The sequence below is a fragment of the Trachymyrmex cornetzi genome, unplaced genomic scaffold, assembly GCF_001594075.2.
Source record: "Trachymyrmex cornetzi isolate Tcor2-1 unplaced genomic scaffold, Tcor1.1 scaffold56, whole genome shotgun sequence".
NCBI classification, from domain to species: domain Eukaryota; kingdom Metazoa; phylum Arthropoda; class Insecta; order Hymenoptera; family Formicidae; genus Trachymyrmex; species Trachymyrmex cornetzi.
Window position 1 is genome coordinate 452986 of NW_017299871.1, and position 13702 is coordinate 466687.

The 13702-nt window shown below is 32.4% G+C and overlaps 1 protein-coding gene across 2 annotated transcripts in view; it reads left to right on the forward strand.

Moving 5' to 3' along the window:
* Positions 1 to 512: 512 nt before the first annotated feature.
* The window catches only part of LOC108765903 (uncharacterized), a 60229-nt gene continuing 47039 nt past the window's right edge, over positions 513 to 13702 (forward strand). For both annotated transcript variants that reach the window (XM_018514792.1, XM_018514793.1), the window contains exon 1: positions 513 to 743. In XM_018514792.1, the coding sequence (XP_018370294.1) occupies positions 662 to 743 (82 nt within the window). In that variant the 5' untranslated portion in view covers positions 513 to 661. The remainder of the gene's footprint in view (positions 744 to 13702) is intronic.

Genomic DNA, 13702 nt, shown 5'->3' on the forward strand with positions numbered 1-13702 from the left:
GAGAGAGGAGGAGAGAGGGATGGGACGAGGGGAATGAGACAAAGATAGAGAGACGGTGGTCAGGAGTGCGACAGGGAGGCATCGATGGGCTACGAAGGGCTTGGGGAGAGAGGATCGCGGATGAGAGAGGAAGAATGTCGTGGGGCCGAATGCGAGAGCGAGTTGGAGAATGAGCTTTCGGGTGCACGACGGAGTCGACGCACTGGAAGCTCGCCGTGCTTGCGGCGGGAGCTTCAGTAGCCGCTCGTACGTCGACCGGAAAACCTTCCACGTCGTTACATCGTCCTTGTACGCGCCGCCGTCAACGAGATCGTAAAGGGGCCCGCGACCTACGCACCCCTCGATCCTTCATTTCGGTGTTCATATTTTTTCTTTTTTTTTCATTTTTGAATCACCGCGATCAGTTCGCATTGTCCGAAGTTTAACGCGAACGATTATAAAAAAAGAAAAGGATAATATATCAAGGAAGATACACATATATATACACACATATATATATATATATCTATATAGTGCAGTGTCTTTGAATCAATGGATCGTCTGTCACCTACGGATCTCATTGGAGCTCGAAAGTGTTAATATGAAGGCAGATCTGTGACGGGTGAATGAGCGCGCGCGTGTATATGAGTGCGTAATCGCGACGAAAGCATATCGAAGCATCATGCGAAGTGCCGCGAGATACCGAGACGCGCGTTCCACCCGTTCCGCGTCGCTTCTTTGCGTCCTCCTCATCGCCGTCACCGGTAAGAAATAGAGTCGCGTAACAACAGTGCGATACGGTGGATTTAACCGCTGGCTTACTTCGAAACCGGAGCTCTTTTAATCCTGATTCAGACCTAAGCTCGCAGTCGTTCTACGAGCCATTCCAGAAATAATAGATAAAGAAAAAAAATATTGTTCGAAATACCAAAGAAACTCTCTAATTTGATAAAATCTCCGTGTGATTACACGTTTAGTTGATCATAAATATAAGCAAATTCACTATCACAAAAAGCAACAGCTATGAAAGATAATATGGATAGGAATTTATCGATCGATAATATATACTTATATAAATCGTATCCTTTGTCGGGAGGGAAAAAATGCCAACTCTCTAAATCTGAATCATTGGATATCATGGATTATCGGTCTCAAATATACTGCTGGGTAATCAATGAAATTCAATTGAAAAAGGAAGGAAGTTTGAACATTATATAATTAAAATACGAACATGCGTTTCAATACCATATACATTTTTACACTAAAGCAAGATTAGTTAGGGATTCCACGCCTCATTGATTTTTTAGTTAAATTTCATTGTGAATTCATTGATGATCAGCGGCATACTTGGGATTGATAGTTAGTGATTATCTACTGATCTAGAGAAAGAAATCAATAACTTTATGAAAGTGGATCTAATTTCAAGCCTGAAAGAATATAAAAAATAATTTTGGGTGCGAGAAGTGGAAAGCGGGATGATTTTATACGAGAATCAATGGTCCCAGTATTCCGCGATCAAACGTAATAAAAGCTTGATTTACTGTGAAATACGCACGTTTTCTCAAGAATTGTTTTATTTTCTCTTCGCAAACAGAAAAGAGAGAAACGTAATATCGTAAAAATTAAAATTAATTAAAAAATTAAATGTGTCTCGTAAATTTATAGTTTTGGGGAACGGCTTTGTTCACGACTGAAATCAGAGGGTGGGTCAAAGAAGTTGATTCAGGACAAGTTTCTCGGTGTTTTGAACAAAGCAAGCGCAGACTCAATCCGTTCTCCAAACACGCCCGGATCATGGTTGTATAAGGGTCGAAGTTCGGGAAAATGGTTATAGAGTCTTGGAGACGCGCTTCTCGTTTAAGGAGACTCCATAAAGCCTCAGGATTGGGGAGAAGAAAATGGATATAGAGAACTTCTTCCGTTGTCGTTCGATTTTGTGATTGTAGCAAGATGTACGCTCGAGATATCAAGGGTGATCCCCGTTCGATGACCGCGCCTGCCGTCGATCCTTTCAAGGCAGCAGCGTAACAGCGCGATGCGCGAGATGAGAAAAACTACCGAAGCGAACTTATTCCACGACGAAAGATCGGTATGTCGGATCCAGTGATTCACCGCGATTTCCGTCCTTTTATCCAGGGCAAACGAACGATGGATAAGATTAGAACGTCTTTTGTATCGACTTAACAAGGCGAAATCATCAATATCCGACGAAACGGAAGGCGAAACGTATCATGTACACGCCTTATGCGTATATCTTTGACAAGCCCGTGAGATACCGAGGGATTTTGATCGTATTATGGAGATGGGCGGAAACCAGGACTAACGAAGCAGACATGATCAACAAAGGTCCAAAGTGCCTCGTATCGATGCGAATTATTAACCATTCGGGGAGTTTCCTAAAAATTGAGCAGAGAGCAAAGCGCGATTTTTAATGGGGATATAATGTCGTTAAACACGCGTTGAAACGAGAGCGATCTAATTGCTTTTTAAAGTGTTAACAAAAGAAGGGTCATCGATGAAAAGTAACTTGAATAAAACTTGTCGAAAACATCGCAAGAAGACGAAAATTATGAAAATTTTTCACATTGCAATTCATTTTTAGAGATCCTTACTTTGTACTTATTGTTAATCCGCTGTGATTCTTTCTCATGATTACATAATCCGTAAAAGCTTTCCTTTTCTCAAACTCTTTTATGATTTATTCAATACTCTCGCCTACTTATCTGTTACCGTTGCAGTATTACCACCGTCTAATTTTAATAATTTGCTAATACTCATAATATTATTATATAACAAAAGTGACAATTTTGATAGAATTGAAAAATTAAAAAGAGAGAGACGAAGTAAATTGAAAGAGCAGATGATTAATCGTACATGAAATAATGGAACGAACTTAAATTGCAGTCAAAAGGAAACGCATAAAACTTACTTTTACTCTAACTTCGTAATGTAGTAAACGTTAATCAAACTACACCCGACGCTAGTGGTGCCATTCTGTTGAAGTGTGACAGTCGTCGGAACTATTAAGTTACGTGGAAGAAATGATTTTCTTCAAACTCACTGAATTTTTTTTATGCACTTCGTACGAATCGCCGCGAGTTATTTCGCGCTATAAAATCATCTACTTTTAATATATTCGTTAAGACGTTGGTCTGTGTAGTTCTGTGTAAATCGGAAGAAATCACGTGAGAAAAACGACTTCCTACTGAACCGTAGGAAGAAAACTTAACTGTTTGCCAGAGGTGAAGACTTTTTAGCTTTTTGGTAGTTTGAGGAAGATTAACGGAAGGACCACACGGCCTCTAGATTTAAATCATTACCAAATCGTTTATTCATCCACGCCATTTGCCTTGAAAACGCGCTGGAAAATTAACTTTTCGTTCGCGGATCCGTGAAAAGAATCCGATATTGATTTAGAATTGCCGTCGGTCTTGATAGCTTCGGAAAAGAAATTAATAACATGTACGCGCAAAATGCGTGAAGTGCTATGCAAATATATCGCGGCAGATCGACGGCGTGTGAATGGATAAGAAAGATATCGATCTGATTATCTTACAATTATCTTACACGAATCTATTACACGATACTTGTTTAACCTTGTATTCTCATTATGCTCGATGATAGAATTCTGACGGAACATCTGCACAGTTCATTTTTACAACGACTATTGCTAACCGTACGAACTTAACTAGATTATGCTTACATTATTAAAAAGAAAGAAAGAATATGTGAGTGCTTTGTATAGTCTAAAATATCTCGTGAACAATTCTATAATTACACGGTGCGAGGATAGTGCTGAAAAAAGTGATAATTGTGACAGCTGCGGTTCATGTAATATAGTTCACTGATGTATAATAACGCTAAATATTTTGAAAATCACTCTTAAAAAGTTATATAAATCCCATAACGGCCTGTCTAATTAAAAAAACAATTTAACTTTTTATTTTCTTACACGTCGATTATTAAATTATTCAATTATCAAGGAAAACAAATTTATAATGTACCGCTTAATTTGTGTTATAATTCGTATTATAATTCGAAATTGTTGGCTCAGTAAAAACAAGAGAAGATGTTTTATCGTGAAAATTTAACGATAACTTTATTGTCGTATAAAGAAGTAGTGTCGATGTGTTTTTAATGCAATTGCGTTAGACCGCACAGTGCATCGAACGCAGTCTGATTGCTTTCGATGTATGAATTATTAACTAATTTAACATGTAAGAGTCCCTGGTGGGATTATCTACGAATCGGAACTAAAATGTATTTCTCCTGGAGTGAAAGGACATTATATATAAAATTTATAAGGAAGGTTTTTATAGCAATGCTTAGAGAGACTAATAAATATAATATCATTTCTATCGTGACAATTATTGTCATCAAGTGACCATAAGATTTCTTATTTAAACGTTTAATAGCGATATGACAGATTGATTAAATAGAACAGTGCAACGATGACGACTCATAAGCGGTGTAAATCTAGGATTATGACTGAAGAGTTTTAAAATAATATCCGTTTACCATCATTATAAAAATGATATCCGGATCTAAGACACAAAGAAGCAATTGAATCATATTAGCTTATTCAAAATACATTTTTTTATAATCTATATACATATATACATATATACATATATGTATATATAATTATTTGTATACCTATAGTGTTTTGATACGCTATCAATATCTTTAAAATGAATTATTTTTTAAGGAACGTAATTACTTTCAAGATTTCTACAAATTATAATATATGAAAATATTTTGATTTATGTATTTAATACATATGTATGTTATCCATTACTGTGTGACATATACTATTTGATTTATAAGTTTGTAGTTATTTATCATTTATGAAAGTAATATCATGTCCGGCTATGCTATGAGTTATTTATGATAATCTAAATATTCCAAACCAATATTCGTGTTATGATTTTAACAAGCTTTATAATCTGTTTTATATATATATATATATAAACTTTATTCATAAATATCTAAATAAAAAAAACTATATTTATATATATATATACATAGACATATATAACAAAAAGTAAATACATATAAAGTTTAAATAAGATGCAAAAGTTTTATATTCTCGTGATTTTGTGTTAAAAATATCGTCGCGTATAGAAATAATTCTTACTTTCCATTACATTCAAAATTTGTCAGACCACTTGCACCACACATAGTGCAGTCGTAGTGATAATTTGGCGGTTTAATAATTAAAATTGAATTAAGATGAGAGAAAAAGGCTGTCTTTTATCGTGGCGCGTACCTGATGCCTTCTGTCCGATTTTCGTGGCGGCATAATTAAAGTGTCACGCGAGAAGTAATGTTGATAGGGTGTAAAAGTAAGAAGACCGAAGTAACGGATGCACGCCTTTGTTCTTTAGCATTGGGGACGGTAGTGACGCGAGGGGCAGGGCGGATTTAGCTGTGAGAAATTAAGCAATTAAGCCGCGTATTTTACTGGAGATCCGAGGTTCAACCAACTAGTCTTCCGATCTAAACTCGCTTCGTTGAAACCGTGAGCAGAGGACGTATATCTGCGGTATTAAGATATTTGCGTAACTGCAAAGATTCCTAAATGGGAACAATGATAAAACGGGCGTAGAGAAACTAAAAAAATGAAAAATGAAATATTAGCACCGCATATTATAATAATTTTATAATTGGCAGCTTATAAGTATAATTAGATGTTACTGGTGTATTAAAAATGTAAAATAATTATCAATTATCTATGATATAACGTAATATCAAGTAAGTATATCACGTTTATTCCTCTAGATTATTTCGCATCAAGAATTATTTCGTGAAACTAGATAAATTTATATTAATTTTTAATAAAGTACTAGTTTTCATTAATAGTGATGGCATTTTTCTTGAACAGAAATTATTTTGTCCATTAAAGCTTAATAAGCTCTCCGTTCGATAGTTAATATCTGCTTCAATTACATCGTATAAAAGCAATTTAAACGCGAATAAAACATTATAGATATATAACGATCCTGAAATAGACATATATCACATAATCTATATCTCATACTTTTCGCTTTTTATGCTACAGTTAATTTATTACAAAAATTCATCAATGACATATACAACGTAATTAATCTCGCAGTTAACGTCGCAAAAATCGGATCTAAAAATTAATAAAACATTCGTCATGAAATTGCATGGATCAGAAGCATATGAGATATGTTAACATGTAGAATATTAGCGAAAATAAGAGGAATACGTTAGCATCTCACAGAGATTTTGGACGAAATTTATTAAAGACACGATTATAACTGAATTTAATGGGACTATTAATAAATTTATATAATAACAGTAATAACTCTTCTTTAATTACCGCATCAAGCCGCTTAAGAAGCAACTTATAAGCTTGACTCTGTACAAGTATTTGTTCAGAAACATGTTGATAATGTTATATTGATGATCGTTTAATTGACATGATAAATTTATTATAATTAAACTTAATCACATTTTTGTCTCAACAACAACTTTATTATTATAATATCGCGAGGCGCATAAAAAACAAGAGAACGTGGACAGAAAGTTATAAAGAAAATAAAGAGGAAGATATCAGCAGAGTGCGCTATAGTAGAAGTTCAAGGCAAAATTGGAGGGCCGATCGTAATTAAACTTTATTGCTGATGATATCGAAGCTTCGATTATTGATAATTTCTTCGAACAATATTTAACATCATCTTTAATTATAACGTAAGAGCATTTTAAACACAATTAATGTACTTAAAGCAAAGAATGTAATCGTTATAAAGTGTACGCAAAATAAAAAGTTCGTAATTATTGTATAATTTGAATAATCACATTTATTACAAATGTTAGCAAAAATATGTACGTAAGATACAAACTTTTTATTTTAGTTCATTAAAAAAATAAGTGAATATCTCAGATTATTAATTTCTCTTTGACGATATAATGAAATTTGATATGTTTGAAATCGTTCGAATTCCTTTTTGCTTGAAATTTAACCAGTTTTAAGGTAATTATTATACCGTTACATATACGTAATATTATATAACATGTAGCGAGTGAAATAAAAAAATAAAAAAATGTATTGTAAATTTAGTTACAAAAGTTAACTACGAAAAAAATTTTTAAAGAGATGAAGAAAAAGCATAGTAAAATTCCGAACAAAGGACCTTTGAATGAATAGTCATAATTAAACTGATTAGCAAAACTTTGAAACGATTGTTAATAAGTTCCCGAGTAACGTTTTAACGTCTCCCTAATTATCGTATGAAAGCGCTTTAAATGCCAATTATAAATTCCATTGTAAAGAGTAAATTCGCTCAATGTACAAGAAATAAATTCACAATTTTATACATGCATATAACTTATAAATAATAAATTTATTGTACACAAATGTGACTCAAAATAAAATCTTCATTTGGATATTTTATGTTTGATTCAATTTTTATTTTGATAAAAAACATATAATTATATTATTAAATATCGCGATGAGTATATTCGAAAAAAATTCTTTAATTTCCATTCTTTAATTAACATAAAAGAGTCAATTATGAATTTACATATGACATAAGAATTTTTATTTTTTTTTGCTAGCATCAATCCGCGAATATAAGATTAGCGATCTGTTTTTCCATTTCAGTCATACAACTTTATAAACTAGTTAAGTCATTTTTTTCTCTAATCCTACATTTCTCTCTCTCTCTCTCTCTCTCTCTCTCTGAAGATTTAAATTATCATGTACACGGAGAGAATTTTTTCTTAGAATTTACCTTGAAAATATGACAGCCGTGGGACAACATTGTATTTCGAAGAATTTTAATATAAATCTCTCTCATTCATTAATAAAACTACAATAAAGTATAAAATAAGTTTGATCAATTTTACTGAAGTGCATGGTAAAAATCTTTAAAATATTCTATTGTACCACAATCACCATATTTTCAGGGTTTTTAAAAGAAAATTCTCTCTGTGTATTTCCTTTTTTCTTGCACTTATACATATATCACCGTTTCTAGCACACCATTGCGAGTATCACTTGATTATGTGCAGAGCTCTTACTTGTGAATTATTTTCATCTTCGTCATCGGTTGCGTGGCGCGCGCGTGTATGTGTGTGTTTGTGGTAAGGAAGTGGTTGAATTCGTACCAACGAAATATATAGGCGTGGCGTGATGCACAATGTGCTCTGGCCGATTTATCGCGAGCGCAGTGGCGACGATAAGAGAGCGTCTCTCGTAAAATAATACTCCCCCGACCCTCATTATGCGAGAATAACGTTGACGGAAGGAAGGAAGAGAATAACGAAGAAAGTTAGCATTTGTATTAAACTTTTGATAAAATGCCTCGCAGTGCACGGAACCAACGCGAGCAATTCGCTCCGTCGAAAAGGATCTCGCTGCCTATCCAAACAAGGGTGCCACGACAGAGTGCGTTTCTGCCATTCTTAAGAAAATTCTCTGAGATTTTGTGATGAGTGTTCCGTGTATAGAAAGCTTTAAAATAAAAGTAGCAAAGTTTTCAACATATATTCATCTATAAAAGCCAAGAATTCAAAAATGACTTGAAATTAATTCATATTTTATTCCAATCAAATGATCATTAAAATGATAATATATTTTCAACATAAGTTTTATTACAAATAATATAAAATTATATATTTAAAACGTTAAACATAGTCTATTATTTTCTATTCGAAACTATCTTTTTATACATTCAATACTACATTCAATACCCAGAATCAGAAGATTATCGGATATATATAAAGGGAATGACTTCCATTTTGAGCTACTTACACGAAATTATCATTTACTTATATATATTTTCTGATCAGTGAAACTAGATAGCGGCAATCCGAAGAATAAAACTTAAAAACTTATAAATGTAAAAAATTTAGTTTCTTGAGATTTTAGTAGGATTTGGATGACTCATTACGATATTATTATTCGCGATTGGAAAACGCGTAAAGACAGAATTCATAAATAAATATAAACTGCAACCGTTTGATAAGTGGCTAGCGGAATGGAGGATCGTCAACAACATCCTTCGTGCCAGTAGCCAAAAGTGAGAAACGTCGCAAGAGAACGACGAAGGAGCGATAGAGGAGAAGTGAATTGTAACAGGGACTTCGAGTGTCATAACCCCGATAAGCCCTTGCTGATTCCTACGGAACTTTAGCCACATTTGAAAGGGAATCGCCAGGATTACCATTACTTCCGGCTGAAATCCTTTTCCCAAACAGCGATATCACTCCGTGAGTAAGAGAAAGGAAGATAGAAAATGATCGAAATGAAAATCGGCTCTACAAATAATCCACTTCAATTTGCAGTAAACTATTTTAGAGAGAGAGTGGAGCGCATTCGGAAATTGTGAAAATAGCGAAATAAAGACGGTAGAGAGTTTATCAGTCACGCTATCGAGAGCCTACTTTGTTATTAAATAAAATATACATTTATTTTCACGCATATTTCATTTGCCTGTACAGTGATCGTTGCTGGACAGGATTAAAAGCGCCTACTTGATCATGGATGATGCAATACCGAGAGTACATTTGTACGCAGATGATTTATATACTATGTGCAAAAAGCATTTAAAGCGTAAAAAGCTTTATCGATTATCACTGAACCAACGTAACTAATCTTTTGCAAATTTTTTACGAGACTAAATCTTTTTTTATGTTTCTATTTAATTTAAATAATTGATGATGCGATGAAACGTATGTGGCTTAAAAGTTTGTTTTTATTCTCAACATGATCGATAATATTATGTGTTGAATTAAAATTCGCTTATTTTATAAAATATATAAATTTATTTGTTTATTATTTAAAAAATAAACGGAGAAGCATAATAGAGCTCGTTTACAATGACGCAACGTATACAGTTAATGTCCTGTACAAATCGATATAACCATTCTAAAGTTTATTTTCAGTGTAAGAAAATTTCTGCACGTATATTAACAAATGAAGCGCGACATTGAAACTTAATTAGAAGTGAAATAAGGCCATACTTTGTATCATCCACTCAAATTACGGTTTCATATTTAAAGACTACATTACAAATATTGAACTTATATCTCTCTTGCTGCAAGTCATCATGTTCTTCATTTAGTAAGACGTATTCAATTTACTTTTCATCATCTCATTTTAATTAGCTTCTTTGGCAATATCTCAGTATTAGATTATGTATTTTCAATTTATGTTATCCTGCTATTGCAAAACAAACACGTATGCATGTAAGTCTATACACTAAACAAAATAAATATATTAAACATCTATATAAATATCAAAATTATAATACAGCTTACATTCAAGACATTCAACGATTTAACAATCGAGGTAACAAATCGACTGTGATCGGTTTAGCTAAACAAACTCGCACGATTGTTAAGTGTTATTCTCATATAATGACGTATTCATAGAAATCGTAGAAACGATGAAGGTGCAGAAACGCTGTTAAGAGAGGAAGCATCAGGAAAATAAGAGCGCAGTAACTGCTGAACAGCGGCTGACACAGAAGCTGCTTGTTTAGAAGAAAGAGATGCTCGGGATGCACGCAGAGTACCGTCGTTTTTCACAAGTTGCTCTTTACGTTATCATTTGTGCCATCTAAGCGAGATGGTTAAGCGAACCTTGCATCCTCTTTGCTCTTTTGCCCTGTTTTATATTTAGCCTGTATGTTAACTCGTGTAAAAAAAGATTGGTCGCTTGTACATTTCAGGCGTTACAAGCGAGTATCTTTTCTAATTAATTTTATATAAAGAAAAATAGCTGACAAATTCTTCTTACTACTTTTACTTGCTAATTATTATAAAATGCAAGCATACATATTCCAAGCAAATTATACGCGTAATTACGTAATCAAATAAAGGTATGTTAAAACAACGTAACATTAAAAAACTTGTAAGTTAAATTACGTGTAATATAATATCTGAGAAAAAAATAATATTAAATTATATAAAATAAATAAGATATGTGACTTTCTCACTACATCCTTTTAAATAGATGTTATGTCTACAAAATATTATTATGGCGAAAATTAAAAAATGTATGACAAATAAGCTACTATATTATATTCCTTACGAGTTCAAATTAATGTGGAAGAAAAGCGAGCTTAATGAATGTTAAGCTACCTGTACGATTATACGTCGAGCATCATATTTTAACAAGCACTTCCTCCTATGTCACAAGCGAGAAAGAACATTACAGCGAGCAACTCACTAATATCTCATTATGTATGTCGTTAAATATGGAACGCTTTTCCTCGAGTCATCGAACGCTTCTTCGTGCATGGACAATCGATGCTGCTGAAATAAATTCCGTACCCGGGTTTAAATTCGGAAAAAGAACGATTTTCCCGCCGGCCGGCGCCTAGTTCCGTGATAAAACTCGAAATCTGTATTCATCACATAACGGGAAACGCACTCCGATCCTAGTCTCTCTCTCGCTGTCCTTCTCCGATGAGCTATTGTGTACCGAATCATCGGGAATTCCGTCTGTCGCGATTGTCAAATTTACTTGATTGCAAATCGATACCGAATTACGACGACGCGACACACAACGAACGCCGATAGCTCGCTGTCTGCCGCCGACGTCTTCTTTTTAATATGTTCGATGTTGATCAATGCGACGACATTTTTCGATCTCGGTGATCAATCTTATTAACGTATGTATTCATTGCCAGTTTCTTTTGCACGGTATCAGAAAGTATAATATCGAAAGAAATCGGATTTGTTCAAGAAATAAAAATAAAGAAAATATCTGCAAAAAAAACTTGCAATTTTCTATTTCCAGTTGCATTTAGCAATCGTTAATAAAAAACGTTTTATTCGTTCGAGATGTTATTTTACGTACTTTACTTACGTAATCTTCAATTTGTTGTTGTATGATCACCTTGAACATGTATAATATTGGAAAGGTGCAACGCATTATTTATATAAGTACGTTCAGACAACAAAAACTTTTTAATATTCTTAATACGGAGTTCTTTATGAGTGCATACCAAGAATGAGAGGATTATCTAGAAAATGGAACGGCACACATTCACACATATGAGGAGACTCTTATGGATTTAGCAACTTTGCGAATGCATAGCTTCACTAGTAGGATAAAATACTTTTAGAATATATGAAAAACTAAAGTATAAGAGAATAAGAGAATAAGAGAATTCGTATAAGAGAATAAAGCATGAACAATCGTTACATTACATATTGAGTTACTTGGAAAATATATCGGATGAGATTCTTTCTATTGAAAAACAAAATAATTACTAAACATATGTATAATCTTCTACATTTCTTAACGCACAATTATTGAAAATATCTCACAATATACGTGAGGAAATGAAATTATTAGATCTCTTATTTTTCATATTATCATATTATCTTATTATAAGATTTCATATTATTTTATTTAAAATGATCTAAAGTGGTCGATAAGTATGAATAGTGATATTCATGGAAAATTCTTGGATAACAAATTAATGCATAAAAATAAATATAATTAATAATTATTAACTTTCTTATTACACAAATTAATTTGAATATATTGTAACTGGGAAAAATTTTCAATTGTTTATTATCCATGCTTGTAATAAATGCATATTAAAAGATTAAATGTCCAATCTTAGCTCATCCATTTTAAGACAACGGATCTATGAGACGCTATACTTATTTGTAATATTTTTATATTATTGTCGAATTACTTAATACATGTAAATACGTGATTTATTACATTATCTATATACCTAATATAATTTTCACAGATTTGTTACCTTAAAATTAAAAAACAATTTGTTTTATCAATATGATGCATAACAGCAGAATTGTAATTATGCTGATCTGTGACATACAAATATGAAATCAAATTATAGCAGTACTTAAAAAAATCTATATTTAAAAAAACAATAAACTAACTAAATAAATGAAATGGACAAAATTTATTTAAATTGACGCAAAATTTAAAATATATTACACTCTTTATGAAGATTCGTGAGTATTGTTATACAAAAATAATTATCGTCCGGAAAATTATAAAACGATAATTTATTATTTTCATGCTTCATCTTTTTGACATTATTTCAAATAAATTGCACGATTGTCTGTTTGGACAAATGACCATTGTTTCAATATACCATAAAATTTTCAAACAATTACACAATTTGGAAAAATGAAAATTTAATTTTTTGAGAGATATATCCTCACTAGAAAATGTATGTGTTTGTGTGTGTGTGTGTGTGTGTGTGTATTTGTGACTCGATACTCGAATTCCATTTCCTGTTATATCTCGATTTTTATGACAGCACTATATAACGATTTTTCGGAGACGCCGGTAACATTATAAGATTTCAAGTTTATGAGTGGTGCTGTCCAACGTTATGTGATATCGTTATATCTAAAAATATAATGTCAAAAGATGTTTAGGTATATTATTGATATCAATGATTTGTTTATGATGCAATAATTCTAAATTAATTAAATATCAATTTATAAATGCTGCTAATATAATATCTAAATTATGTTAATCTTTATATCTATTCGTAATTGCAATTAACAGAATTTAAAAAATTAAAAATAACTTGGCAAAATACATGTATTTTGTATTTGTATTACAAAATACAAAATACTGTTAATCTTAGTAACTATTCTAAATGGACTGTATCATTATTGTAGTTCATTTAGAATAGTTACTAAGATTGACTGTATTTTGAATTAGAAATACAAAATATAGGTATTTTGCCCA